This window comes from Malassezia vespertilionis, chromosome 1, assembly GCF_029542925.1.
Source record: "Malassezia vespertilionis chromosome 1, complete sequence".
Taxonomy (NCBI): domain Eukaryota; kingdom Fungi; phylum Basidiomycota; class Malasseziomycetes; order Malasseziales; family Malasseziaceae; genus Malassezia; species Malassezia vespertilionis.
In genome coordinates this window covers 1,033,666-1,059,872 of record NC_079247.1, presented here as the reverse complement: position 1 = coordinate 1,059,872, position 26,207 = coordinate 1,033,666, and the positions used below count along the sequence as shown (strand labels likewise).

The 26,207-nt window shown below is 50.4% G+C and overlaps 14 protein-coding genes and 1 non-coding gene across 15 annotated transcripts; 8 read left to right on the top strand and 7 right to left on the bottom strand.

Annotated features, from left to right (window-relative positions):
• Positions 1 to 9: 9 nt before the first annotated feature.
• On the top strand, positions 10 to 1,458 carry MVES1_000598 (3-deoxy-7-phosphoheptulonate synthase; the record flags this gene model as incomplete). The annotated part of the gene is made up of 1 exon (XM_056205455.1): positions 10 to 1,458. One exon carries the CDS (start codon positions 10 to 12, stop codon positions 1,456 to 1,458), a length of 1,449 nt encoding a protein of 482 aa, XP_056061430.1.
• Positions 1,459 to 1,568: 110 nt separating this feature from the next.
• On the bottom strand, positions 1,569 to 3,230 carry MVES1_000597 (cathepsin D; the record flags this gene model as incomplete). Its single annotated transcript, XM_056205454.1, has 1 exon — positions 1,569 to 3,230. The coding sequence occupies one exon, from the start codon at positions 3,228 to 3,230 to the stop codon at positions 1,569 to 1,571; it is 1,662 nt and encodes a 553-aa protein (XP_056061429.1).
• A 1,053-nt stretch (positions 3,231 to 4,283) lies between these two features.
• MVES1_000596 (cathepsin D) lies at positions 4,284 to 5,465 on the bottom strand (the record flags this gene model as incomplete). The annotated part of the gene is made up of 1 exon (XM_056205453.1): positions 4,284 to 5,465. The coding sequence occupies one exon, from the start codon at positions 5,463 to 5,465 to the stop codon at positions 4,284 to 4,286; it is 1,182 nt and encodes a 393-aa protein (XP_056061428.1).
• A 1,440-nt stretch (positions 5,466 to 6,905) lies between these two features.
• Positions 6,906 to 7,883, bottom strand: MVES1_000595 (uncharacterized protein; the record flags this gene model as incomplete). Its single annotated transcript, XM_056205452.1, has 4 exons — positions 6,906 to 7,470; positions 7,641 to 7,743; positions 7,779 to 7,830; positions 7,869 to 7,883. The coding sequence occupies 4 exons, from the start codon at positions 7,881 to 7,883 to the stop codon at positions 6,906 to 6,908; spliced, it is 735 nt and encodes a 244-aa protein (XP_056061427.1).
• A 137-nt stretch (positions 7,884 to 8,020) lies between these two features.
• On the top strand, positions 8,021 to 8,805 carry IDI1 (isopentenyl-diphosphate Delta-isomerase; the record flags this gene model as incomplete). The annotated part of the gene is made up of 3 exons (XM_056205451.1): positions 8,021 to 8,141; positions 8,176 to 8,502; positions 8,537 to 8,805. 3 exons carry the CDS (start codon positions 8,021 to 8,023, stop codon positions 8,803 to 8,805), a joined length of 717 nt encoding a protein of 238 aa, XP_056061426.1.
• Positions 8,806 to 9,396: 591 nt separating this feature from the next.
• MVES1_000593 (uncharacterized protein) lies at positions 9,397 to 10,732 on the top strand (the record flags this gene model as incomplete). Its single annotated transcript, XM_056205450.1, has 3 exons — positions 9,397 to 9,574; positions 9,605 to 10,677; positions 10,712 to 10,732. The coding sequence occupies 3 exons, from the start codon at positions 9,397 to 9,399 to the stop codon at positions 10,730 to 10,732; spliced, it is 1,272 nt and encodes a 423-aa protein (XP_056061425.1).
• A 388-nt stretch (positions 10,733 to 11,120) lies between these two features.
• Positions 11,121 to 12,797, top strand: DEG1 (tRNA pseudouridine(38/39) synthase; the record flags this gene model as incomplete). The annotated part of the gene is made up of 1 exon (XM_056205449.1): positions 11,121 to 12,797. One exon carries the CDS (start codon positions 11,121 to 11,123, stop codon positions 12,795 to 12,797), a length of 1,677 nt encoding a protein of 558 aa, XP_056061424.1.
• A 792-nt stretch (positions 12,798 to 13,589) lies between these two features.
• On the top strand, positions 13,590 to 14,327 carry MTM1 (Carrier protein, mitochondrial; the record flags this gene model as incomplete). Its single annotated transcript, XM_056205448.1, has 1 exon — positions 13,590 to 14,327. The coding sequence occupies one exon, from the start codon at positions 13,590 to 13,592 to the stop codon at positions 14,325 to 14,327; it is 738 nt and encodes a 245-aa protein (XP_056061423.1).
• Positions 14,328 to 14,400: 73 nt separating this feature from the next.
• Positions 14,401 to 17,068, bottom strand: PHO91 (low-affinity phosphate transporter; the record flags this gene model as incomplete). Its single annotated transcript, XM_056205447.1, has 3 exons — positions 14,401 to 16,942; positions 16,974 to 17,028; positions 17,062 to 17,068. The coding sequence occupies 3 exons, from the start codon at positions 17,066 to 17,068 to the stop codon at positions 14,401 to 14,403; spliced, it is 2,604 nt and encodes an 867-aa protein (XP_056061422.1).
• Positions 17,069 to 17,234: 166 nt separating this feature from the next.
• fim1 (fimbrin) lies at positions 17,235 to 19,159 on the top strand (the record flags this gene model as incomplete). The annotated part of the gene is made up of 3 exons (XM_056205446.1): positions 17,235 to 17,501; positions 17,532 to 19,131; positions 19,155 to 19,159. The coding sequence occupies 3 exons, from the start codon at positions 17,235 to 17,237 to the stop codon at positions 19,157 to 19,159; spliced, it is 1,872 nt and encodes a 623-aa protein (XP_056061421.1).
• Positions 19,160 to 19,305: 146 nt separating this feature from the next.
• Positions 19,306 to 19,405, top strand: MVES1_000588. The gene has a single exon. It is a non-coding gene; the product is annotated as a tRNA-Lys (tRNA).
• Positions 19,406 to 19,534: 129 nt separating this feature from the next.
• DBP3 (RNA helicase) lies at positions 19,535 to 21,124 on the bottom strand (the record flags this gene model as incomplete). Its single annotated transcript, XM_056205445.1, has 1 exon — positions 19,535 to 21,124. The coding sequence occupies one exon, from the start codon at positions 21,122 to 21,124 to the stop codon at positions 19,535 to 19,537; it is 1,590 nt and encodes a 529-aa protein (XP_056061420.1).
• Positions 21,125 to 21,245: 121 nt separating this feature from the next.
• MVES1_000586 (uncharacterized protein) lies at positions 21,246 to 22,564 on the top strand (the record flags this gene model as incomplete). Its single annotated transcript, XM_056205444.1, has 4 exons — positions 21,246 to 21,424; positions 21,617 to 21,850; positions 21,879 to 21,983; positions 22,012 to 22,564. The coding sequence occupies 4 exons, from the start codon at positions 21,246 to 21,248 to the stop codon at positions 22,562 to 22,564; spliced, it is 1,071 nt and encodes a 356-aa protein (XP_056061419.1).
• Positions 22,565 to 22,618: 54 nt separating this feature from the next.
• Positions 22,619 to 23,848, bottom strand: MVES1_000585 (branched-chain-amino-acid transaminase; the record flags this gene model as incomplete). The annotated part of the gene is made up of 1 exon (XM_056205443.1): positions 22,619 to 23,848. The coding sequence occupies one exon, from the start codon at positions 23,846 to 23,848 to the stop codon at positions 22,619 to 22,621; it is 1,230 nt and encodes a 409-aa protein (XP_056061418.1).
• Positions 23,849 to 23,936: 88 nt separating this feature from the next.
• MVES1_000584 (uncharacterized protein) lies at positions 23,937 to 25,262 on the bottom strand (the record flags this gene model as incomplete). Its single annotated transcript, XM_056205442.1, has 1 exon — positions 23,937 to 25,262. One exon carries the CDS (start codon positions 25,260 to 25,262, stop codon positions 23,937 to 23,939), a length of 1,326 nt encoding a protein of 441 aa, XP_056061417.1.
• Positions 25,263 to 26,207: the final 945 nt, after the last annotated feature.

The following is a 26,207-nucleotide window of genomic DNA, read 5'->3' as shown; positions in this document are numbered from 1 at the left end:
ACTTTTTGAATGACTGTGCATGATCCAGAAGCGTGGCGCTCCAAGCCTCAAGCGCAAGATGTAGATTACCCCGAGCCTGAAAAGCTTCACAAAGTGCTAAAGGAGATTGAGACTTTTCCTGGGCTGGTATCCACCACCGAAATCGATCGTTTGAGTGCACAAATGGCCAATGTTGCGGATGGCAAAGCGTTCCTGCTGCAGAGCGGCGACTGTGCCGAGCTGTTTTCCTATTGCAACCCGGCACAGATCGAGGCAAAGTTGAAACTTACACTGCTGATGTCTCTGATTATTGTGCATGGCGTGCGTCTTCCTGTAGTACGTGTTGGCCGCATCGCCGGCCAGTATGGTAAACCCCGCAGCAAGCCGACCGAAGTCGTCGACATGGGCGGAGAAAAGTGCACTGTGCTTTCGTTTCGCGGCGATAACGTAAATGGCCTGGACATTGCAGATCGTGCGCCCGATCCAGAACGCCTCCTTTCAGCATACTTTCGCTCTGCAGCGACGCTGAACTACATCCGCTCCTGGCTGTCGAGTGGCAATGCCGATTTGCACGCGCCGCAATCGTGGAGCTTCCATCATGTACAATCCGAATACTTACAGTGCGAGTTTGGGCGCATAACGCGCGAGATTGCCGATGCACTCGACTTTATGAAGACGGTTGGCGCTACGCCAGGCGACGGAGAAACGCCGGCCAATGCACTCAACACGGTGGACTACTTTATCAGCCACGAATGTCTCATGCTCGAGTATGAGGATGCGCTCTCGCACAGGACAAGCCAGGGTTTGTATGATCTAAGCGCACATACAGTTTGGCTCGGCGACCGCACGCGGCAAGTAGACGGTGCGCATGTTGCATTTGTACGCTCGATCCGCAATCCGATCGGAATCAAAGTTGGACCTTCGATGGATGCAGAGGAACTGATTCGTATTTTAGACGCTGTGAACCCTGCTATGGTAAAAGGGCGCGTGACACTGATTACCCGGTACGGCGCAGGCAATATCAAGGATATGCTTCCGCAGCACATTCGTGCTGTGCAGAGCTCACGACATTCAGGATTGGTGGTATGGTGCTGTGATCCGATGCATGGCAACACAATCACTTCCAAGTACAATTCAAGCATCAAGACGCGCATGTTTAGCGACATCGTGAAAGAGTTGGCTGCCGCACTGCAGATCCATGCACAGCTAGAAAACCGTCTAGGCGGCGTCCATTTGGAACTCACGGGTGATAATGGTGTCACTGAATGCATCGGCGGCAGTATGGAGCTTTCTGACCAGGATCTATCGCGCAACTATCTTTCCTACTGTGACCCACGCTTAAACTACGAGCAATCGCTTGATATTGCGTTTTTGATTAGCGAAGTACTTCGCTCGCAGCGCACGGGCAAGGGTTTGGAAAGCGATGCAATTGTGCGTGCGCTATCCCAATACATGGATGTCAATCTGCCAAGCCCCTAGACTCTTTTCCTTGCAATAGCATCCATTCCCGCTATTTAAATAGAAGATGCACTGCAGGATACCGAAACACTGAGAAAAACAATCACATCCACAACAAAGTTTTGTAGCATCTAGGCCCAGCTGGTTTCGCCCATGGCACGGCCCTTGACATGACCCATAGCATGGCCTTTGTGACTCTTGCTGCTGCCCTTGGTGCCTTCATCCGAGCCACCGCCAGAACCGCTGCCAGAACCATCCGAGCTGCCATCCGAGCCACTGCCAGAACCACTGCCAGAACCACTGCCAGAACCATCCGAGCCGCCATCTGAGCCACTGCCAGAGCCGCTGCCAGAGCCGCCAGAACCACTACCCGAACCGCCGTCAGAGCCGCCATCGGAACCACCGTCAGAGCCGCCGTCCGAGCCGCCAGAACCACTACCCGAGCCGCCGTCAGAGCCGCCAGAACCACCGTCAGAGCCGCCGTCCGAGCCGCCGTCCGAGCCGCCAGAACCACTACCCGAGCCGCCGTCCGAGCCGCCAGAACCACTACCCGAGCCATCGCTAGAGCCGCCGTCCGAGCCGCCGTCCGAGCCGCCACCGCTGCCGCCATTGCTAGACTGCATGGCGAAACCCATACGATTTTTCTCTGTATCAAACACAATCGACGTGGTTCGGAACAGGGGGTCACCGACAATCCACGCCTTCATCGGCAAATCCTGTCCTTGAATAGGGAGCACACATTCGTCACCCATCTTGCCGTAGCGTGTAGCATCGTCAATAAGCTTGAAGTCCTTCCCGCCGAAGGTAAACGTAATGTCGGGCTTCATGTTGCAGTCATACGTGTACATCGTTGAGCCAGAAGGGCCATTTTGCATAGGCTTCATACCTTGCATTTTACTGATAAAAGACTGAACCTCGCCGTTGGGACCCACTATAAGCGTGGTACCAGAGTCGATAATGGCATTGATGTCCTGACCATTGAGCTTGGCCGGTGTGCTCCAAAATCCCTTCGAGTGGTCCACGTCGACGTAGATCAGATCACCTTCAAATTGACTCTTGTCAATAGAGCCAAAGATCAGCGTAGAGCCACTGCCGGCCTTGAGTGTAAATTGAAACACGCCTTGGTCTACTGCTTTCTGCTGTTTGAGCGTCTCAAAAAATGGAGGAAGATCTTTAGGGAACTGGGCAAGGCTGGGGTATGACATACCAGCAATACCCTGGTTTGACTTGGCTTCCTGGTTACTGATAAAGTGATCATTGGACCTGCCAATAGCAGCATCAGTAGCTTTCAAGCCCGCAACTTCCAAATTGTCGGAATAGATAGTACCATGCGCAGTGGTACCATCGCCATATGAAGTAGTAAATGTCTGGCGAGAATCTTTTGAGGTTTGAGATTTTTGGGGATCGTACGCCTCTGGAACGACCAGCGTGTCGGCAGAGCCCGTGTCAAAGTCAACGTTGAACGACTGCCCGCCAAAAGTCATCTTGCCAGCCCATAACGCCTGGTGCTGAACATCCTCTAAATCGACGGTATTATTAGACCCCCGCTTTGAGTGACGGTTAATGACGGTCCTCCACGGGTGTTTCTTACCCGTGTTGTGCGCGTAGTTGTTTAAGACGGCAGAATACTTGCTCTGGATATAGTTATCCTGGCGCTTCACTGCCTTGATATTCAGCTGATGATTAGCTGAGATCAACATGTTACGGCGCTCAAGAGCCACCGAGTTGGCTTCGACAAAGAAGGAAAAGGGGCCCAGGAGAAGGCCTGCAACAAAGGTGAGGGGGAGTTGCATCGCAAAGGAAGGGACGGATACCGCAAGAAAGAAAAAAATGCTCCGTTTTATAGCTTTCAATAGGCCCCTCCAAATGTCCGTTGCTAGGGCATGTGTACAGCTAACCCACTGGAATGTGCATGGGCGCTGCAGTTCGCACGCTTGCTGGTATCATGTTGGGAAGTGGTGAAGAGACAGCGATCGCCTATTTAATTATAAATAGCGGCATTTTATTGGCTTGATCAGCATATGCCAGATCCTCTTCCATCTTGTAGTAGTTTTTGGCGATGCATTCTCTTGTAACGCCTCGGCGAAATCTATTTCCAGCCTTGTGCAGCTCAGTACATAACGTCTTTGATACATGATGATATATATACACGTATGGGATACGTTTTTGACACACACACGCAGGCTTATGGGGCAGAAGCACAGTGATCGCAATTTGCTTGCGAATATGGGCACTGCAAAATCGGTCCCAAAACTTACGCGGTTCTTGTCCAGATAAAACTACGAGCCCAATGAGATAAAAAAGCAACCATTTTTTGATTCCTGCGGTAGAATACTGGTTTGCGATGGAATTAGACATGGGGCATCGTTCGCGTTGCTCTACTGAGTCTGTATACTACATTGTCGTACGCACCCCGCCGGCTAATTTGTTTTTTTTTTGTCAATTTTGCCAAGATACGGCTAGTATAGCAAGCAGGAACAAAAAAAGGTATCCCTCATCGTGATATTTTCTTTATCGCAGTCGCAAAAGTGGGTGTAGTTTTTGGCAGAGGCCCCGCTCTGATCGCGCTAGTACAGGATCGCATAAATGCGGAGTATTTAGTCATCATTTCTTGGCATTACCAAGTCATTGAACCCCAACCTTTTTCTTTGATGTTCAGGGTCGGGCTGGGAGGCACAAGGAAGAAAAAGATTCGAAAACACGCAGATCAATCCAAAATGCATATAGACGACCACAAGAAATGCGCACATCGAAGTTTCCCCTACATCACGGCGGAAGAGTAATATACCTACTGGAGAAATGAACATTGATATGTTAGAAATAAAACACATTAGAGATTTGATTACTTAGTTTTGCGGAGCAAAGCCCATGCGGTTCTTGTCAGTGTCAAACACGACAGATGCGACCTGCAAGAAGGAGTCACCAAGAATCCATGCCTGCAACGGCATGTTCTCCTGGCCCTGAATCGAAAGGACACACTGGCCATTGCTAAGCTTGCCGTAGTGAGCCTCGTTAGCACCGAGCTGGAAGTTGCGACCGGCAATGCTAATAACAATCTTGGGAGTCTTGTTGCAGTTGTATGCGTACATCGTACCGCCGCCGTTTCTGAAAGGAGTCAGACCGGGAATACCTTGCACAACGGCGCGGACCTGGTCCATAGGACCGGAAATAATGGTAGAGCCAGTGTCCACAATAGCCGTGATTTTGCGGTTGTTGACTTTGGCGTCGGCAGCCCAGAAACCTTGCGAAGGGTCAACATCGACAAACGAGAGGTTACCCTTGAACTGCTTTGCGTTTACGCCACCAAGGTTGAGCTGCGAGCCGCTGCCCCTCTTGAGGGTAAACTGGAACACGCCGCTGGCAACAGCTTTTTGCTGCTTGAGTGCATCAAAGAAGGGAAGCTCGTTTTGGAAGGTTGCGATGGAACGGAAGGCAAGACCAGCAATACCCTTGCTGCGCTGTGCCTCGCTACCAGTGATAAACTGCGTCACGGAACGGCCAATAGCGACGTTCTTGGCACGCAAGCCTGCAATCTGAAGGTTGTCGGTGTAAATGTCACCACGTGCAGTGGTACCATCACCGTAAGCAACATTAAAAGTCTTGTGCGTGTCCCTTGAAGTTGGCGACTTGGACGGGTGGTAGGCCTCGGGGTTCACTAGGGTGTCCGACGAGCCCGTGTCAAAATCAATGTTGAACGACTGTCCGCCATAAGACATCTTGCCGGCCCACAGTTGCTCACTGTTCACATCCTCAAGGTCAACCGAACCGGTACCGTCACGCTTCAGCGCATCAAGAATGAGTCTTAAAAGAGGGTGGTCCTTGCCAGTATTTTTCTTGAAGTTCTTGAGTGCTGTCTTGTACTTGCTGTTTACAAAGTTGAGGTGCGCAGAGAAGGACTTGATGTTGAGCACGTCATCCGAGGAAACGAACGAGTCACGGCGCTGGAGTTCAACAACGGTGCCTTCAGAGGCCAGTGCAAAGCTTGCGGTTGCTGCGAGACCGGCGATAAACTTGAGGCTGAGTTGCATGACGGTGGTAGTATGAGGAAGGGACTGGGGCGGGGCAGCGTTGGAATCAGTTTCCCCCTTTGTCACCCAAGTTATAGTAGATGCAGTACGCCCTGCACGCGCCTGTGGGTAGCAATTTATCCCTTTTCCGTGGGCAAGTGCATTATGCATGCATGCGCGCCACCGTATCGCGCGGGACTTACTGCGCCCTTACACGGATTTTGCACGTGCATGCACACTGTTTTATAAAAAGCAAATGAAATAAATGCAACGGACATGTCATATCACGTGATATATGCATGCATGGGATGTCGCGGTTATGTCACAGCCCTTGTGAGCGCGTCCTTGCCATGTGCGCAAGTAAACTTGCCTCCACTTTGGTGCGCAATGCAGCATGACGCCTGTGCGGGGGAGGTTCAGGCTGTATTCCTGGGGCCGCTCGGTACCTATACGCACCAGGTTGTTCGCATATTAGAAGCAGGAAAGTCCAGCGTGTTATCTCCGGAATCCTCAATTAGGGGTGTTTTTGAGCGTGGCGCTCAGTCGAGCGTTGTGCAGCCATGCATTGCCGTGGCGCCTTACTGGAACAGTAACCAAGGCGCCGTCATAGAAGCGATGGAATGCTTGTCTACGCCGGGTCTGTTTGGCAAAAATAAGCTGCACATCGTGGGCGAGGTAGACTTGCGCATTGCACATGCTTTGATTATACCAGAAGACGGTTGCTCTTCCTCGGAAAAAGATACGTTCGCGCAGATTCAAGTGGTGCGTAGTCATCCACAAGCGCTAGGACAATGCTCTAAATTTATTGCAAATAATCTTGGGCACGCAGTACAAGAGCCAACTGCTTCTACTGCCGAAGCTGTATCGAGACTGGATGCGCCAAATGTTGCAGCGATTGCGTCTGACCTTTCGGCAGAGCTTATGGGCGCGCGCGTGTTCTGTCGTGGTATACAAAATGCGTCTGACAATATCACACGGTTCTTGGTTACAACAATCGATCCAAGTAATGATGCAATTGATGCGTTTCTTTCGTCGAGCCGTACACGGTGGACTACAGGCATCGTTGCAAAGGCTATGTTTCGCATTTACGTTCCACACGCTGACGAAGAACTTGTTCACAAGCTGACTGCTGCGCTGTTAAGTTCCACATTCGAATGGAGATTGGTGGAAGATATATACGTGTCGCATGATGTGCTGAAAAAAGGAGACGCAGCCTTGCTTCTTGAACTGCAGAAACGGGGTGATGCTGCACCAGCGCTTGCCGCATTTGTGCAATTGTGTATGGAGCCGATCGTACTACCATATGACTGCCATTTGGAATGCCTTGGTACGTGGAGAGCAGAGGAGCACAAAAAGATTGGTCCCACATTGTAGTTTGTAACATAATATAAAGGCGGCTATATTACTGCGACCGCGCAATTTTCTTCTAGTTTTTATTTTAGCAAATGCGTTGCGCGCTTTTTATGCCTGGGCTAACAGCTTGGATAGATTTTCCTGTGTGATTTCCTCGCGAACAACAGTGGGCTTCACCTCATTGTCAATGTTAAGAGGTACAGTGACTAAACCATTCGATAGCATCCATCCAGGCTGCTTGGAGATGTATTCAGCAAATGATGCATCTTGTAAATCGAGATAGCCACTAAGACGTGTCTCCGAGATGGTACGGAATGTCCCCTTGACACTGTTGAGCACAACCTGCCGAAGCGCAGCCTCGAATCCTGCAATATTCGCAGTGTATTTTCGGATATCTTCATACTCGGGCAACTTGTACAGGGCCCAGAACTCACGAAATCTGGTCTCGGACAAGGCAGTGGAAAGTTTTGCCAAGCGGACCACAATAGGCTCCGAAATAATACCGGTCGCGCTATCGATACTGCCGGCATTGCTTTGCGATGTCTTTGCAATAGGCGCCTCACCAAGCAGAGATATGCAAAGGCTAAAGTCAGGGAACGGCGCCGCAGTGAGTGTCTTGATTAGGATGTTCACCATGGCATCGTAGCCAAACTCGGTGGGGTTGAGCTGGAACCTGGTATGTGTTAGTCAATGTACTGCAAAGTGCTCGGATACAAAGGGAGACTCAGCTAGAGCTAATAACTTGAAATCACACGCGTGTGGGTCTCGAGTCCACGTCGCTCAAGAATCGGTAGGCAAAAAATGCCTTTCATCCTTGTCTCTGTATCCGATAGAAATACGTACAATTTCAAAATCGCAAAATTAGCCAATGCATCATATGTCCCATTCTTGAGCTGTTCATCAAGATATTCAAGCAGTACACTCCGGTTTTGAGAGTTGTACCGGTCTGCGGTTAGGTATGCGCGAAAAAAAGGTACGCACCGACGTCAGAGATGAGCTTTTCAATGCGCTCGGGACGGAACGAAGGACTTGCCTATGGAGTGTTAGTGTCTGAAATACCATGTAACCTACCCAGGAATGCGCCATTGCTGTGTCAGAAGTAGGTTCCATCGTTGAGCGGAGAACCGCGAACCGCAGCGCGATTTCTTTCTCGGCGCGCACGTGATCTGAGAAAAGGTGACGCTGGCGTAGTTGTTCATCACGCGTGGATTGGCATAACAATCATGGACGTGGAGGAGCTACTGCTCGCTGGACATGATGAGGAACAAATTCGTCTTATGGAAGAACGTTGCATTGTCCTAGATAATGATGATAATTACGTGCGCGATGGGAGCAAGAAAGAGTGTACGTCCCCCCCATATCTTCGCTGACAGAGCAGGCCATTTGATGACCAACATTAACAACGGTCTCTTACACCGCGCATTTTCAGTATTCCTGTTTGATCCCAAGATCGGAAAACTTCTCTTGCAAAAGCGTGCTTCAGAGAAGATTACATTCCCCAACATGTGGACAAATACGTGCTGTTCGCATCCCTTGGCCGTGCGTTCCGAAGTCGACGGTGTAGCTGGCGCTAAAAATGCTGCTCAAAGGAAACTTGAGCACGAACTTGGTATTCCCAAAGAACAAATTAAGATCGACCAGATTCAGTATCTCACCCGTATTCATTACGTGGCGCCCAGTGATGGCATGTGGGGTGAACACGAAAGTATGTACGAGATGCAGGATCGACTAACGCGCAGTCGACTATATTTTGTTCATTACAGCAAACGTGACTTTGGATGTGAATAAAAATGAAGTCGAAGACGTCCAATGGGTTACGATGGACGACCTCCAGAAGCTTATGAATGAACTGGACCCTGCGTCATTCACCCCATGGTTCAAGCTCATTGTGAACGAGTTTTTGTTCTCTTGGTGGCAAATACTGCTTGAAAAACGTGCAGAAAATGGATTAATCGATGCCAAGACACTCGGTCATTTGCAGGATAGCACGATCCATCGCTTGCTATAAGTAGACACGCATTAATATACCAATAGCAATTACCACTTGGCTACGCTGTTACAGTCTCTCCATTTGCTTCATTCGCCTCGCCATATTGCTCCCTCCATTCCTAACGTCAGAAAAGATCCATGCAAACGTACATCTGTTTCCCAAATTGCCCGGCGCGTATCGGCGAGCTGCATTTTCTGTGGCTTGGCTGCGTTTACACTTAACACGTTCTGCTGTGAGTCGTTTGCCGCATACGTACACCTCGTAGCTCGTTCAAGTGCATATTATCTATCGCATCCTCAGCCTCCTCTTCGTTCGAAAATGTGATAAAACCAAAGCCCCGGCTCTCGTCGGCTGCATGATTAGCGATCCGCATGCAACGCACATCCTTCCATCACTTTCGGGATCTGGATATCATGGATATCACCAAACGTAATAAATGCCTGGTATAGTTCGTCTACTGTTGCATGTTTGTCAAGCCCGCCTGCAATTAGCGCAACAAGACGTACGCACCAATGTAAATTGTCTGGCTTTTTCCTACCATGGTGGATGTGTACGTGCAGTGCAAAGCGAATTTTGCCCAACTCCGAAAGTCTCCACATTTTCGCGTGGATGGCGCACGACGCCGTGGGAGCGCTTTTGGCCTGGTGTGCCGCACAAGGAGTCCTGTTGGATGACCGTATTGACGTAACAAAAGTGCGAGACAAGCACGAGGACGAATCCGCTTGGCAAGCGGAGTCAGGCGCATTGGCTGTATGTGCAAGACAGCCCATCGCTTTCAACGATACCAGTACGTCTGGGGCAGCGATACTCACTGCAGTTGTCGTCATACCCACAAGCGCTGTACTATCCTGCAAGAGTTCTGACCTCAGACACAATGCTTTTTTTCAAGAGGCGCTGCAGGATGCGTCAAATGACTCACTCCATTTGGCACTCTGCGTCCTATATGAGCAGCTGCTTGGCGATGCTTCGCGTTTTCGCGATTATCTTGCGTCGTTTCCCGATCATATTCATTCTTCCTTAACATGGGATAAGAATTCAACAGAGTGCACATGGATCCAGGGCACGGAGAGTGCTCGTATGCTTCAGCGCGCCGCATACTATCAAGCCACCGCCAACCCGCAAGGCTGGTGTCTCGCGCGTGTCGCTGCGTACTGGGATGGCGTTGGATCGTCTATATTGCACGCAGTTTTTCCTGGAATGATGCAGTGTACATGGCCTAAATTTTTACATGCGTTCATGCTTGTATCGAGCCGTGCATTTATCATCAACGTATTCCACGGTCTCTGCATGGTACCCATTGCGGATCTATTCAATCACACCGATATGCACAATGTGCAAGTAGAGGCGGAGGAGCTCGTTTGTCTCAAGTGTGGTGCATCCCGGCACAAAACTTGCCGGGTCGCAAGTGCACCTGTTACGGTGGATATTCGCTGCATCGAGCCGGTTGAAAAGTCGGAAGAGCTGATTAATTCATACGGCGATCTGAGCAATGCTGCATTGCTTATCAAGTACGGGTTTGTACTGGATAGCAAGACAGTATTTGAGCAGTACGGGTACGATATTGGGTATCCAGAAGAGCGAGCAGAAATCGAGCATATTCTTGCACAGTGCACGATTCATTTTGTCCCTACCGACGAGTGCGTGCCTAGCTCATGGGATAGTCTTCGCTGTTTGGAACCGGAAACGATGGCATCTACTCAGCGCCTTGCGCAGGAGGACAGTGTCTATCCCCCATTCTGCGATGGAGACTTAGTCCTGGATTTTGTGCCGCAAGCACACGGTGTATGTCCATTGTACATCGATGCACAGGGCCGGGCCACCTGGGTCCTATGGCGCCTGTGCCTCGCGGCTGCATTGCTCGAGCACGAAGTAGCTGGGATAAAGCAGCTTGTATCTTTTGCAAATTTACACCAACATACCCTAGCACATATGGAAACGCATCTGAGTGCGCCATACCTGCTATGGCCTCCACAGCTTCAGTGTGCCGCACAATGTATTTCTACTCTTTGCAGGGCTCGCCTAGCGAAGCTGTACGCACCAAAACATGAAGAAAAAGGTGCAAGAATTTTGAATGTACGTATATATGTACTTCTAACCCAACAGCAACGCCGCAGTGCCTTACGGAGTGCCGTGTTGCATAGTTTTCAGGAAATGGCGTCGTGGCAGGCGTGCCTTGCGCGGTTTTCGCCTCCACGTGATTCATAAGTGCACCTTCTTGCGTCCAACAGTGGATGCTGCGCACATTCCGAGCATTTCAGGTCTGGCACAATTGTATTTTAGCATCCTCACACTCAAAAAGCGCTCGTATCTGTTATATTCCGAGGCGCACCATCATGAGCGCTTATGAACGGTACAATGGCTGGTCTCGTGCGCAGCTTCTTCGCAGAATTATGCAGCTCGAGGCAGGAGAAGTGCTGACCCCAGAGCCAAATGTCGGTCCTACAGCGCAGGGCATCTACACACACGAAGCTGAAAAGGCCAAATCTAAGAAGCCTCGGCCATATGATGTGTCCGCGCAGGCGAGCCGAAAAATTGCTCTGCGCTTTTGCTACGACGGCGCTTACTACTCGGGCCTTGCTGCACAATCCTCTCAAGTCACGCCACTGCCTACGGTAGAGGAGACCATATGGGACGCAATGTGCATTGCTCGACTTGTGGACCCTGAAAAAGGTATGGAAGGTGCGGGATGGAGCCGGTGCGGTCGTACGGACGCTGGTGTGAGTGCTGCTGGGCAGGTTGTCGCGCTTTGGGTCCGCAGCAGATCCATGGACGAGCGGACTATTCGGTCACGTAATGAAGAAACGCCTGTCAAGGACGAGCTTGATGCAATGCCCGTTCGTATCTCTGAGGAAGAGGAGCTGCCGTATGTGGCCACCCTGAACCGACTGCTACCCCCCACGATCCGTATCCAAGCATGGTCGCCAGTTTCGCCACATTTTTCTTCCAGGTTTGATTGTCAGTACAGGCACTACAAGTACTTTTTCACGCTCGGAGCACCGCATTCATTGACATGGCAGCGGCAAAGCAGTTCACATTTTCCAAAACGCCTGGACATCACGCGCATGCGAAAAGCAGCGGCGCGGCTGGTAGGCGAGCATGACTTCCGCAACTTGTGTAAAGTAGATGCGAGCAAGCAGATTACCAACTTTGTGCGCCGCATCGACGGCGCAACCATCGACGAGGTTGCGGTTGGCTGGCCCACGACGCAGGAAGCGCCTGTACACTTGCCCGTGACGCCCGCGAACGAGCCCATGTTTGTGCTCAATTTGCGTGGATCTGCATTTCTGTACCACCAGGTGCGCAATATTGTCGCGGTATTATTTATGGTCGGCGCTGGCCTAGAAGAACCAACCATCATGGATGCGTTGATCAATGTACGCCCAGGCGCAGTGCTTCAAGACCATGCACGCACGATTAACTGGATCCTATCCTTACCAGATGATGCCACGCCCGACAAAATCCTTTTTCGTGCACTAGGCACGCCAGCAAACGATCTGACTGTATTCGAGACGAAGCCCAGCTACGAAATGGCCGCGGATCGCCCACTGATGCTGTGGGAATGTGGCTTCCTACCCACACATGTTTCGTGGCGTGCAGATACCTATGACGGGCCTTTTGACGCAATTTCTTCTGCAAAAGAATACACGCCGACACTAAAGGCAACGTCCCAGCTTCATGCGCAATGGACACAGACGAGCATCCACGCGGAGCTTTATCGGCATTTCGTCTTGTCCAGCGCATCTACCAAAACATCCGCATTACCTTCACAATCTACATTTGCAGCGGCATGCACGCCCATGGTACCTGCGCCTGCTGACCAAGAACCCTCTAAGCAGGGAGTACAATTGGTACCGCTTGGGAATGGTGCGACGCGACCTACCACGCGCTACATCCCACTCACTATGCGCCCGCGTGATGTCTCCTACGAAGTGAAAAACGAGAAATGGCGCACGGGCAAAGGGAAACGACGCGCAGAGAAAAAAGCAGCCAGTGGGGCCGCGCAGGACTGATACAATCTAAAATAGGCTTGCCGTGCGGCAGGCATGACATGATGACATAATCATTTTTTGGCATGGAAAGCGCTGCGCGCTCTACGCCACCTTTGTTACTTAGATCAAACTTGCGGTAACCAGCGCCTCTGCTCCTGACGGGTAGCTCTTGGAAAAATGCCCATGCAGCGGGAAAAGGAGCGCAGAGAGGATGCACAGCCACAGCGATTTGCAATGTCTCATACGGACCGTGCTGTGGCGGCCATTGTTGGCGCTGTCACGACATCCTTGCTGATGACACCACTAGATGTGGTGAAAACACGGCTTCAAACGCAGATCACACTAGCAAATGTCGTGGAGGGTGCAGCTTTAAACGGGAATGGGTCTGTTGGATCGACCCAGCCTCCGCCGTATCGCGCTTGCCCTATCCATGGAAACATCTCCCATGGAGTCCATCCACTACGACCGCGCTCTTACATGATGCCCCGCACGACACAAATGTACAATTTGTCCACTGCAATTCCTTTTAGATTGCCGGAAAACAGCCAGGCTATGTGTATATATCCCGGGAAATGCAATGTCAGTGCGTGCGAGGCCGAGAATTTATTACGGGGACGCAACATGAACGGTGTCATTGATGGAATTTTCAAAGTCGCACACGCTGAAGGCTGGAGAGGACTTTGGCGAGGATTAGTGCCCACCCTTGCTATGACTGTTCCATCTCAAGTGATGTACATGTCTTGCTACGATGCGCTCCGTACTTTACTACTCTCCCTGGAAACCACTGTACCAGTCAGGACGCCAGAAGCGAAAATGGCAGAGGAAGAGCTAAATGACAAGATCATCACGCTCATGGATGGAGATCCCTATTTTTCTTGCGTTGAGCCCAGTCACAGCGAAGCAGGATTACAAGAAGGCGAAAAAGAGCTGCTCAACTATAAATTTCCACTAATGGGCGCTTCGTTGATTTCCGGTGCGCTTGCACGCGCAACCTCCGCGACGCTCGTGACTCCGCTGGAATTACTGCGCACTAGGCTTCAAGCCACGGAGGGAAGCACATTGGCCGTGTTGGAGCCTTTATACAAGGAAATGCAGCGCAAAGGCGTTAGTGTCCTCTGGCGCGGATTGTCCGCCACGCTTTGGCGGGACGTTCCATTCTCTGCTATTTACTTTTCGGGATATGAAGGCGGAAGATATTTGCTTACAGGCGGTGGGTTTGGCGAAGGCCACACATCTTCATTTTGGCACGAATTCGGTATTTCCTTTGGGCTGGGTGCTACCAGTGGGTCTGTCGCTGCATTTGCAACGCATCCATTTGACTTGGTCAAGACGCGCCTGCAAGCAGACGCGGATATTAATCCGCGTAAAGGTGCAAATTCCACATCCACTGGCTCCATTTTCTCCGTGTTGCAACGCGTTGTGCAATACGAAGGAATGCCCGCATTGTTCCGCGGTCTTTCCCCGCGTTTGGCCAAAGTTGCACCATCTTGTGGCATAATGATAGGATCGTATGAAGTGGTTGGCCGCTACTTAGCAGGTTTACATGCATGATATCCAGGATACCCTACAGCATGTGCAAAAGTTTCGTAGTATGGTATAGAAGCTATTCGATTTCGTCGTTGTATTACAATCCCAACAATTTCATAATGGAGTATCCCACTGTAGCAATAATCGTCGTCGCAATGATGCTTGCAGGCACACCAACACGCAAAAATGTTTTGACAGACACGTATCGTTGCCCCACTTCGTCCTCCAAATTAATCGCCGTCATATTCGGGAAGCCAGAAATGGGCAGTCCCATCGCTGCACTAGCGGTGAGAACAGTGACCATGATTAGCAGGCGCGGATGTGGATCCGCTAGACTTGCACCCATCTCTGCAGCAATCGGAACGAGCAATACAGCTGCAATGGTGTGCGAGATGAATGTAGCCACGGTCAAACCAATGCTCACCAAGAGGAAGAGGATGCCCCAAAATGGCAACCCGTCGACATTCCTCTGAATGAGTGCGTTCAAGTTGGCGAGCAAGCCGCTAGCATCTACACCTTTTCCAAGCGCAATACCGCCCATGGCCAAAAAGACGATAGTCCACAGAAAATTGTTGAAATCTTCTTTGGTCAGAATGCCAGTTCCGAAAAAAAGCACAAGCGGAAGGATTGCAATAACAGCCATATCGCCTACAATCCACTCGATACTCCGCTCCAAACACCACAGCACGATTGTGCCAAGGCACACGGCAGAGATAAACCATTGCGTCCTCTGGAATGGTTCATTTGGTTCAGGTATACGCTTGATCAAGATATTATTGCCCGTGCCAAAGTTCCACAAGAGCAACGCCCAAAGTGCCAAGAGCGACAGTCCTGAGACGGGTATTGTAATCGCAAACCATTGCAACCAGCCAATCGGTTCTTCCATGTATTCCAACGCGATCAAATTCTGGGGGGATGCAATGGGCGACGTTTGGCCCCCAATGTTGGATGCCAGTGCAATTCCCATGACAAGGCTTGTTGCAAACGGCGACTGCGGTGGCAGGTTGCGCAAAATGGGCTGCACCAAGGAAAACATGAGCACTGGTGCTGCCACATTCGAAATCCACATGCTCGCAAAACAAGACACCAGCATGTGCGCGAGGAGAACTGTACTTGGCCTGGAGCCAGCAAAACGCAAAACTCGCGTGGCAAGCACCTTATCAATACCATACTTGGACAACGCAGCCGCAAGCGTAAATCCACCGAGCAACAGGGACACATTGGGCGCAAACATTTGCTGAAAAATCCACTTACTTGTTTCTGGCGCTCCGAGTCTTTCCGTTTCTCCTTTTTTGCCTTCCACGCGCACCACACGAAGCGTAACAATCAAGAATGGGACTAAGAGAGAGGTGACAAACAATGGAATGACCTCTGTTACCCATAGGCAGGTGCAAAAAACAAGCATCGCAAAGCAGTTTTGCATTTCCACTTTTTCAAAGATGCGCAGAAATGGGTTTTTGAGCAACATGATGAACAGCGCTACCGAAAGGAAAAGCTGCACAGTACCTGCCGTGATAAATGATGGAATCATTATGTCGCCAAAACGGGTATGCAAGACTCTCGCTGGCCGGACTTCATCTGTGAGCAAATCACCGGCAGCAGTCCCAATCAAGCTCTTTTCCAAAGAGGCGGCCTGTGCGCGACGCTCAATATTAATCATTTCGCGCCAGACCGTGTTTCGCTGCCATACGACTTCCTCACGAAGTTGCGACTGCAGTTGCTGCTCCGCTTGCTGAGTATCGTTGCGCGTTGCAACATGCGCGTACATGTGTACGACTTCTTCTTGATACTCCTCCAATCTATGCTTCGCCTCTATTTGGAATGGGTATTTGGCCTTCACTACCCGCTCCAAGTATCTCTCTTTCAAATGACTGGCAATGATCTTGTCGTATTTTTTCAAGATCTTCTTCATACCAGTGATATTCAGTTCCGCATACTGTTGCAGCTCGTAAAAGTAATTGTACAATTCATTGATCTCGCGCTTTAACGTAAGGCGAATATCAATCGCGAATTCGTCTGGCGATGTCCAAACGGAACGGGGCGCGGCATGATCGGAATGGCTTTCATAAAGGCTAGCATTTCCACCATGGAAAAATTCAAAGTCCGATCCTTCTTGCGCGGATGAGCGGCGATGATGCGTTCTGCGGAACGAGCCGCGCCTTCCAAACGTTTTGAACCAGCGTCGATATAAGGGAAGCGTTTCGCTGGACTCGCTTGGTGTAGGATTCTCAGTGTCGGAGCTTGCACGAGATCTCCAGTGGCGTCTTGTGTGTGATGCTACTTTATGGCGTCGATCGTGCGCGGTCGATTCGTCGAGGTCTTCGCTCAGATCTGCGTCCGAGTCGGCCCCAGACACATTCCCCTCGTATTCATCTTCCGCCATACGAATGTGATCCCGGACCACGTCCAAATTGTCGACAAGCTCTTTTTCTTTAGCGCAGTAAAAGTCGACAATTTTCCGCAACTCCTTGTCCAACTGCACAACGAATACCTTGTCCGTATCCGATGGCGAGTCATTTAAAAGGTGCTCAGACTCATTTTCAAAATGATCACCGCCCAATAGTTCCGGGACTTCTTGCGCTGATCCGGAATACTGCGCCCGCTCAAGCGAGTATACAACCTTTTTCAAGTGTTGGTAGCTACTGTTAGTGTCTTGTCTTCCCAACGCACTTGATGTATTTGTCAGACCATTCTGGTAAGCTGTTCAGCTGCAAGCTATGAGAGACTTTCTGTCAGTGCTATGCATAAGCCCACATACACTTCATTCTTCGTAACGTATCAGGCCTCACACCCCTCCCAAACAATACTAGCTTTGTGGCCGACGAGCAAATTGCGTCACGCGATCCGGTGGTGCGATGGATTTCAAATCACGTGGTTGGCCGTGTTACGCGGGTGGCCTTTCCCGACTGTCCGTGCGACGAACATTGCGTTATGGAAGCAATCAAGTTACAGCGCAGGTACCCTGACTTGTATGTGGTAACGCGGAGAAAACTGATGTGCAGCTCTCAGGAAGAGATGATGTCCCTTATATTCAAGTTTAAGCAGATTGATGTGGATGACAAGGGCAGTCTCGATAAACAAGTGGTTGTGAAAGAGGTGCAAGAAATAGAACGTGCATCGTACGACCAAGTCCGCGAAACCTTGAAAGAAGTGGATATTGATGCGAGTGGACGCGTAGAGCTGGAAGATTATGTGGATGTACGTGAATGTACCCTATTCTGACTGCAGCTTATTGCGCGTTTGCGGAAGGGAAGCAACGCATCTGCTGGCGTTGCCACGAAAGGCCGCGTGACCGTGAAAGGGAGCAACGCATCCACACAACACAGCATCAATGAAGACGAACGCACAGAGTTTACACGCCATATCAATATGAGCTTGGATGGCGATCCTCACGTCGGGTCGAGGCTCCCGATTCCCACGGATACATTTCAACTCTTTGATGAAGCGCGCGATGGCCTCTTGTTGTCTAAGCTTATTAATGACGCAGTTTCCGATACAATAGATGAGCGGGTACTAAACTTTGGCAAAGGCGGAAAGGGGCCAAACCAGTTCCAAATGACCGAGAACAACAATGTCGTAATTCAGTCCGCAAAGGCAATCGGCTGCAGCGTTGTAAATATTGGACCCCAGGACATCACTGATGGACGCGAGCATCTTATTCTGGGTCTTATTTGGCAGATTGTCCGTCGCGGTTTGTTGAGCAAGATCGATTTGAAGCACCACCCAGAATTGTACCGCCTTTTGGAGCAAGACGAAGAGCTTGAGTCTTTTCTTAAGCTCCCCCCGGACCAAATTTTGCTGCGTTGGTTCAATTACCATCTTAAGGCTGCGCAATGGAGCCGCCGAGTTGCCAATTTTTCCAAGGACATTTCTGACGCGGAGAATTATGCTGTGCTCCTTTCACAAATCAAGCCCGACGTATGCGACCGCAAGCCATTGCAAGAGCCGGATCTCATGACACGCGCTGAAATGGTGCTACAGAGCGCGGACAAGATCGGTTGCCGCAAGTATCTAACTCCCGGCTCGATGATCTCGGGGAACCCGAAACTGAATCTGGCATTTGTCGCACACCTATTCAATACTTGGCCATCGCTCGAGCCACTCGAAGACACACAGCCTATGGAAGTGGAAGACTTTGACGCGGAAGGAGAACGCGAAGCGCGTGTATTCACATTGTGGCTCAACAGCCTTGATGTTCAGCCCTCGGTGTACCATTTGTTCGAGGACGTGAAAGATGGAAACGTACTGGTCCAGGCATTCGATAAAATTGTGCCGGGCTCAGTAAACTGGAAACGCATCTCTCGTGCGCGAGAAGGTAGCGAGCTTTCGCGATTTAAGATGGTGGAAAACACTAACTACGCGCTTGAAGTTGCCAAGGGTAACAATTTGCATCTGGTTGGAATCCAGGGTGCGGACATCACGGATGGAAATAAAACACTGACGCTCGGCCTTGTATGGCAGATTATGCGTCTAAACATTACAAAGACGATGGCTGGGCTGTCGCGAAGTGGAAAAAATGTGTCGGATTTGGAAATGCTGAATTGGGCAAACGAACGTTTGAAAGCGAATGGCAAAACCCACACAATTCGCTCATTCCGTGATTCCACTCTCGCAAACGCAAAGTTCTTTTTGGACTTGCTGGATAGTCTTCGGAAAGGGGTCGTTGACTATTCATTGGTTGCGAATGGCGATACCGAAGAAGAATGCAGACTGAACGCAAAGCTTGCTATTAGCATCGCCCGCAAGCTGGGCGCTTTGATTTTCTTGGTTCCCGAAGATATTGTGGAGCTCCGGCAACGCCTTATTCTCACGTTTGTGGGAAGTCTTAGTACGTCTTTTTTTATGCTTGAGACTAATGCTTCACAGTGTCGTTGAAGGAATGAGAATGAAATGCTTCCTGCGCATAAAAAATGGATTGGTGAAAGGTTGCATTGGGCACAACTACCGCTTTCATTGAGAGGCTTCTCAAATACGCAAAACAGCTTTGTAACGGTAGAACTTATCCCGGCTAGCTCAGTCGGTAGAGCGTCAGACTCTTAAAGGGGTCTCTTCGGTTACGAAGAGTTATCTGAATGTCGTGGGTTCGAGCCCCACGTTGGGAGTTTTTTTTTATTCTCGAAAAAATTGAAATTAAATCTTGGCATTTACGCCCCCAAGGCTTTTTACGGCCTCACCGTCGCACGTTAGTATTGATAAAAGTATATAGTATATATCTCAAGTACAGGATTGAATCAGTCATCATCAAAAGTGATCTTTTTAGCTTTCCCAGGTACTAGCTCCTTGTAGTGATCTCCATAACTTGAATGTGTCTTGCGTTTAATGGTGGTAGGGAATCTGCTCAATGCTTCGGGTACAGGCTGGTCCGCATCCTTAAGCACACGAATCAGTTCACCAGCATGAGCCTTGTCTTCTTCAGTAAAAAATGTGAGCGCTTTGCCTGTTTTCCCGCCCCGACCGGTGCGACCAATGCGATGGACGTAGTCTTCAACGGTCAGCGGGAAAGTATAATTGATTACAAGTTCCACGTTTGGAATATCTAATCCACGCGCGGCAACATCGGTTGCCACTAGCAACGGTGTTTTGCCAAACTTAAAAGCTTCAAGACTTGCCATGCGGTCATGCTGGTTCAAATCGCCATGAATTCCCGATACACTGTAACCAGAGCGCCGCAACGTATTCTCCACACGCTGCGCCTCCTTCTTGTACAACGCAAAAATTAAAATCTTGTCTGACGATTTTTGTGCATTGAGCGAGTGCAGCACGGCATTAAGACGGCGTTCTTTTGCACGTCCATCATCCAAAACTTCGACTTGTTGTGCGACTTTGCGGTTGGCACTCAACACATCGCTGCCTACAGTGACACGCACAGGCGCCTGCATAAATGTCTCCGCAAGCCCACGCACCGCAGGTGGCCAGGTAGCACTAAACATGTTCGTGTGTCGGCCTTGGTCATGCGCTTTGGTCATGCCAATAATCGCGCGAATATCAGGCTCAAATCCTCTGTCAAGCATCCGGTCTGCCTCGTCCAACGTAAGATAGCTTACGTTACTCAAGTCAACGGACCCTTCGCGGGCCAAATCGAGGACGCGCCCGGGCGTGCCGACAACAATCCGCACAGGCAGCGGGTTGTTTCGCATCTCTTTCAGCTGTTCGTGCTTCGAGACGCCACCGTACAAGCAGAATGTGCCAAAACCGAGCGGTTCGCTGACGCGTGCCAGGTTGTCGCGTGTTTGAATAGCCAATTCACGCGTGGGCGCAATGACAAGCACTTGTATCATATTCTTATTTTTTTTTGAGGAGCTCTGAATGACATGCTGTAATGCTGGAATACCAAACGCGAGCGTCTTGCCCGAGCCTGTTTCTGCGATACCAACGATATCGTTCCCTTGGAGAAGAACGGGCCAGCAGCACGATTGAATCAATGTGGGTTTCGTAAAACCCTCCGAGTCAATGCATTTTTTCAATTTGCGATCCACCTTGCCATCCAACTCGAGAAAGTGAAGCATTGGACGAGGAGGAAGTTTATCCGATTCTTCAGGAGTTTCAATGGTGATGTTGTTTTCGGTGAGGAAAGCTTGTGCCTCTGCAGCACTCGTACCAGGATAAACAGAAGAAGAAACAAATGTGGACGACTCCTCGGTCGATTTCTCGTCTTTTTGTTCCACTTTGCGCTTGTCCTTCTTATCCTTCTTATCCTTCTTATCCTTCTTGTCCTTCTTGTCCTTCTTGTCCTTCTTTTCACCCTTGCCTTTTTTCATCTTCTTCTTTAGAAGAGCATCGTCTTCCTCGCGCTCTCGCTTGCTGCTCATGCCAGTGCTCATGTCGCAGCAAAGGTGCTGCAGCTTTGGCCAAGCCACCGAAAAAAGTTGCCTTGTCACGTGCATTGAAGCCCTACATTGTCCGCATTACTGTGCCCGTGCGAGTGAACGAAGGAGCTATAGCATGAACATCCCACTTTCCTCGGATGCGCTCGACGTTGCATTCAACCCCAACCCAGAAAGCCATACACTTGCTGTGGCGCTTGTAAGCGGGAAGATACAGCTTTTCGATTATAGTAGGTTGATGCTGCCGGACGGCGCAGTGCGCGGCGCAGAAGAAGAGGAAACAGGGAAAGAGAAGCGGTATAAACGACTATGGAGTATACGCCCCTCACAGAAAAGTTGTCGCGGCGTTGCATTTGACAAGGATGGCACGACTTTATTTGCTATATCCAAGGACCGCTCGCTTCTGGCGATTGATCCTTGTACAGGCGAGATTCAAGCAAAGTGGACAAATGCGCATGAATCCGCGCCTTCACGCGTGCTATCCATTAGCAACGATCTTGTGGCTACAGGCGATGATGATGGTGTTGTTCGCTTATGGGACCCGCGCTTGCCCAGCGGCGAAGCGAAGCCATTGCAATCGTACGACCACCATTTCGACTGGATTACGGATATGATTTGGGACCCTCATTTGGAAGCGCCGCGAGCGCGAGGAAAAGAAGAGCAGGCGAAGCGCAAGCGGGAAGATCCAAAGAATGATAACCGTAGTCGTTTGGTGTGCACAAGGTTCGTGCTTTAGATGATCTAACCGCAGCGGCGATGGCACACTGAGCGTTATCAACGTTCGATCGAAAAAGAAGGCTGTTGAAGTGAGTGAGGATCAGGAGGATGAACTTTTGTCTATTGCTGCCATTAAAGGGTGTGTTTTCGTGTATGCTTACCACAAGGGGCAAGAAGCTTGTCGTTGGAACGCAGCTCGGTATTCTCTCTCTATGGGCACCATCCCGCGGTCTTTTGGATCATTTAGACCGCTTTCCAGGCCACCCCTCCAGTGTCGATGCTATATGTGCACTGGACGACGACACTGTTCTGACGGGTTCCTCCGATGGACTAATCCGCGTCGTGCAGCTCTTCCCACACAAACTACTTGGCATTATTGCCGACCATGGCGGCATGCCTGTAGAACGTATGCAACGCAAGGGGAACCTTTTGGCCAGTCTGGGCCACAGCAGCGAATGCAAACTGACGAATCTAGGTCCGCTACTTGACGGTGACGAGGAAGATGAAGAAGCAATGGAAGAGCCCATGGTTGTGAACGTCTCTACTTCACTGCCAACAATAAGCCACAACGCTGACGCAAGCGATAATGCAAGCGAAGAGGATAGCAATGAAAGCATTGATTCGGATCAAGTGCCAGGCAAGAAAGTGCTTCCCGAGCGGACAGGGGACGCTGTTGTTGACGAGGCTCAAACGCGCGCGGCGTTCTTTGCCGACCTCTAGTATCCTGCATGTATTGCATATAGACTGTTTGTTCCAAGCATGACTATGAATGCATTACTCTGTAATACGCACAGACCAAGGGTGCTCTTCTTTGCCCCATTGGATGGCCGAGAGTTTGTTCAGCACGCTCTCGGCGACAGCACCAAAGCCACTGTCGCCCACAGGAATGGAAATGTCTTCTCCCAAGTAACCAATCTTGTTTACGGGGCTCACCACAGCGGCCGTACCAGAGCCAAACACTTCCACAAGATTGCACTTCTCCGCAGCATCCACGATTTCCTTCATGTTGATGTTACGCTCCGAGACTTCGATCTTTGGCAACCCCGCCAATGGCGCTTCTCCGGAGCTATGCGCACGAAGAAGACCCAGCACAGAGTCGCGCGTCACACCCGCGAGAATCATGCCATCCAGCGGAGGCGTCACTACCTCGAGCGTTTGATCGTTTTTCTTCATTACGATGAACAAGTTCATCGTGCCGACCTCTGTCAGCCAGTGCTCGTCGCCAAAGAGCCAGAGATTTTGCTGAAATCCTTGCTTCGCAGCCTCAATCTGCGGCAGAATACCAGGCCCGTAGTTTGCGCCGAGCTTTGATGCGCCGGTACCACCAGGCCAAGCGCGCACACGCGCAGGATTCGCCTCTAATGCTACCGGCTTTACACCGGACGAGTAGTATGGGCCGACGGGCGAAAGAATCACAAACAAAAGTGCCTCTTCATTTGCGCTAACGCCAAGTGTGGGCTGTGTACCGATAAGTGTGGGACGAATGTAGAGTGAGTAGCCCGCCTCAAAAGGTACCCAGTCCTTGTCCATGTCCACAAGCTTTTTAATCAACTTCACAAGCTCATCGCCGTCAAAGCGGGGAAGCGCAATACGATCAGCGCTCGTGTTCATACGCTCCATGTTCTTGTCTGGGCGAAAGAGACGTACCTCGCCCTGAGGGTCGCGGTACGCTTTCAAACCCTCAAAAAGCGACGGCGCATAATGGAAAATAACAGTGCTTGGGTCAAAACTAAACGGGCCATATGCACCAATCTTAGGCTGTCCCCAGCCAGTTTGGGCGTTCCAAGGCACAGTGAGCATGTGGTTGGAGAATGTTTTGCCAAACACAAGACCTTTAGCTGGTGGTGGCGAGCGCGGATTCGGATTCTTTTCAATCACTAGCTTTCCGGCATCCAGAGGCGCGAGGCCGACGCCGTGTAGCTTTTTTTCAACATCAGAAACATTTGCAGGCGCCATTCTCTTGACTTGTTTAAAGTTGGATAGCAAGTACGCGGTGAGTCGCATGGGGCATGCACAACGGTAATTTTATATTTAATTCCCATGGACTAGTCATACGTGCGCCCAATGAAACATGCATGCAAGACATTTTATCCTACACAAGAAACTTATTTAAATCGTCACAAATTTGGCTCGCATAGGAGGACCTGTTCGGTCGCAGCACCCCCAAAAGACTCGTGAGAGTATCAGTGTGTCCTAAATTCCGATAGGCGCGCAGGTCGACCTGGCCTACGCCTGCATCTTTTAGCAATGTGCTGAGCAGCGTAGCATGGTCAATCGACACCATCGCGTCTTTGCCGCCATGAAGAAGTAGGAATTTAGGTGGAAGGAACGCTGCATCTAGAATGCCTCGTGATTCGACAAGCAGGTGAGTTGGAGAGTGTAAGAGGCAGACATCATGAGCTGGCCCAACTGCACGACGGAGAAAACTAATATGTTCAATCCCCAAATCCAATTCATGCTGGTAGGCTTTCACCACATCCGTTATACCGGCAAGCAGGACTACACCTGCAAGAGGAGGAAGGCGCACCTGTGGGACATATATTTCTAGGCCCTTGATCCTTTCGTGTAAGGCGCCGTGCGCTGCCGCATTTGCATCTCCGCTTTGCACCATGTTGCGCAGTGATTTTTCCGTCTGCCGCGGAGAAGAAGAATGGTGATGTGTAGTGAGTGCGCGGCTCAAGACCACAGCCTCTTGAATCAACGTAAGTAGAACCAAATGCGCAGAGTTGCGAAAACCCATAAGGTAAATACGACTAGGGTCGCCACCGTAGCTGCTAATGTTGGCACCTACCCAGCTGAGGGCCAGACGCAAATCCACTACGGATTCGCGGATGCGTGCCTTGGGGTAGTACGTAATATCAGGGATCACAACGCAGTAGGATTTGGAGCTCATCGTGCGAGCCACTTGCAAGTACACTTTGCGATGGCTCGACGCAGTCAGTGGAACGATCGGGAAAGGAACAAAGACCAGGACTGGCACAGTCTGTTGCGAGTTGCGCTGCGACAAGCCGGGTATTTTTTTGTGCCGGACAGGAAAAATGTCTAATTTTTTCTTGTCCGAAAAAGGAATTGCATACGGCATTGAGACGCAGTACAAAGCGTCTGCCTCGCCAGCTTTCGAAGCGTGCACATACAATTGCAGCCAGTCGGAAAGGACATGCAGGTTACACAAGCATGTCCATGTATATAGTATGATGGCCCTCGTTACCTTGTAGCACCGGTACGGAAGGAATGGAACAAAAGGAATAAACTGTGCCAACGGTGGCGGCGCCATCGCAACGTAACTCGGGATATCTTGCTGCGCGAGCAGCAGGTAAGCCGTCCAGGAAATCGCATACATGGAGCATACACCCGCTAAAAATACAACTGGCATAGCCATCACCCCTACAAAAGGGATCAGGGAGCTGAACACAGCCATGGTAAAGACGCATATGCAAATGCACGTCGCTGGGATAAGGAACGCAAGCCATAGTGCATGCCAGCCAGCCCGGAGCGCAGCAAACGGCCGTCTTTTGACAGTACTATCACACAGCGGCTCGATGACGGTTTCTTCTTCTTGCCAGCTGCCCGCTCCTGCGCCCGGTTGCATGGCAGACGACGTGCTCGACATTGTGCGCACGTACTCCCCACATTAAATTCCCCAACTTATTATCCGTACGTACAGAGGTCTCCACTATGACATCACACTCATACACGTGATATTATATAACTACACGTGATATTGCACTTTTGCGCGCAGTGGCTAGCGTCCTCCGCGAAAGGCCAGCCGGGTTTGCTTACCATAATCACTAGCAAGCAAAATGACTCATGCTAACGTCTGGTTCTCGCACCCTGTATGTATTCCTGGTTGGAAAAGAGCAAATGACTTACACTGTATACAGCGCCGCTTTGGCAAGGGCTCCCGTCAATGGTATGTGTGCTAATGAGGCAGAGATGAATGGTGCGTTGGTGGCGAGTCTTGTGTTTTGTCGTGAGTGAGGCGAATGTGGCGTACGGCGCAGCGCACTGATGCAGCATGTATTGTTTCTGTGTCTTTTAGCATGTCTTTCTTTGTTTTCGTATGCGAAACAATGGGCATTGCATTAGGTAACAGAAACATTGCACGCGCACTTTACGTCAAATCGCAACGCGATCCGCACTTTGCGTACACTTTGCCTTCAGATGTACATGCTGTGTGCGGCATCAAGAGATTAGTGTACGCGATCTCTTTTGCTGTGCATGTCTATCTTTGATACATGCAAACATGCCATTTCGTCACCCCATCTCATTTCTGCCCCTCTCTCCCATTTACAGTATACTAACTTACCAGCCGTGTCTGTGGCAACAGCGGTGGTCTCGTCCGCAAGTACGGCCTCGACATCTG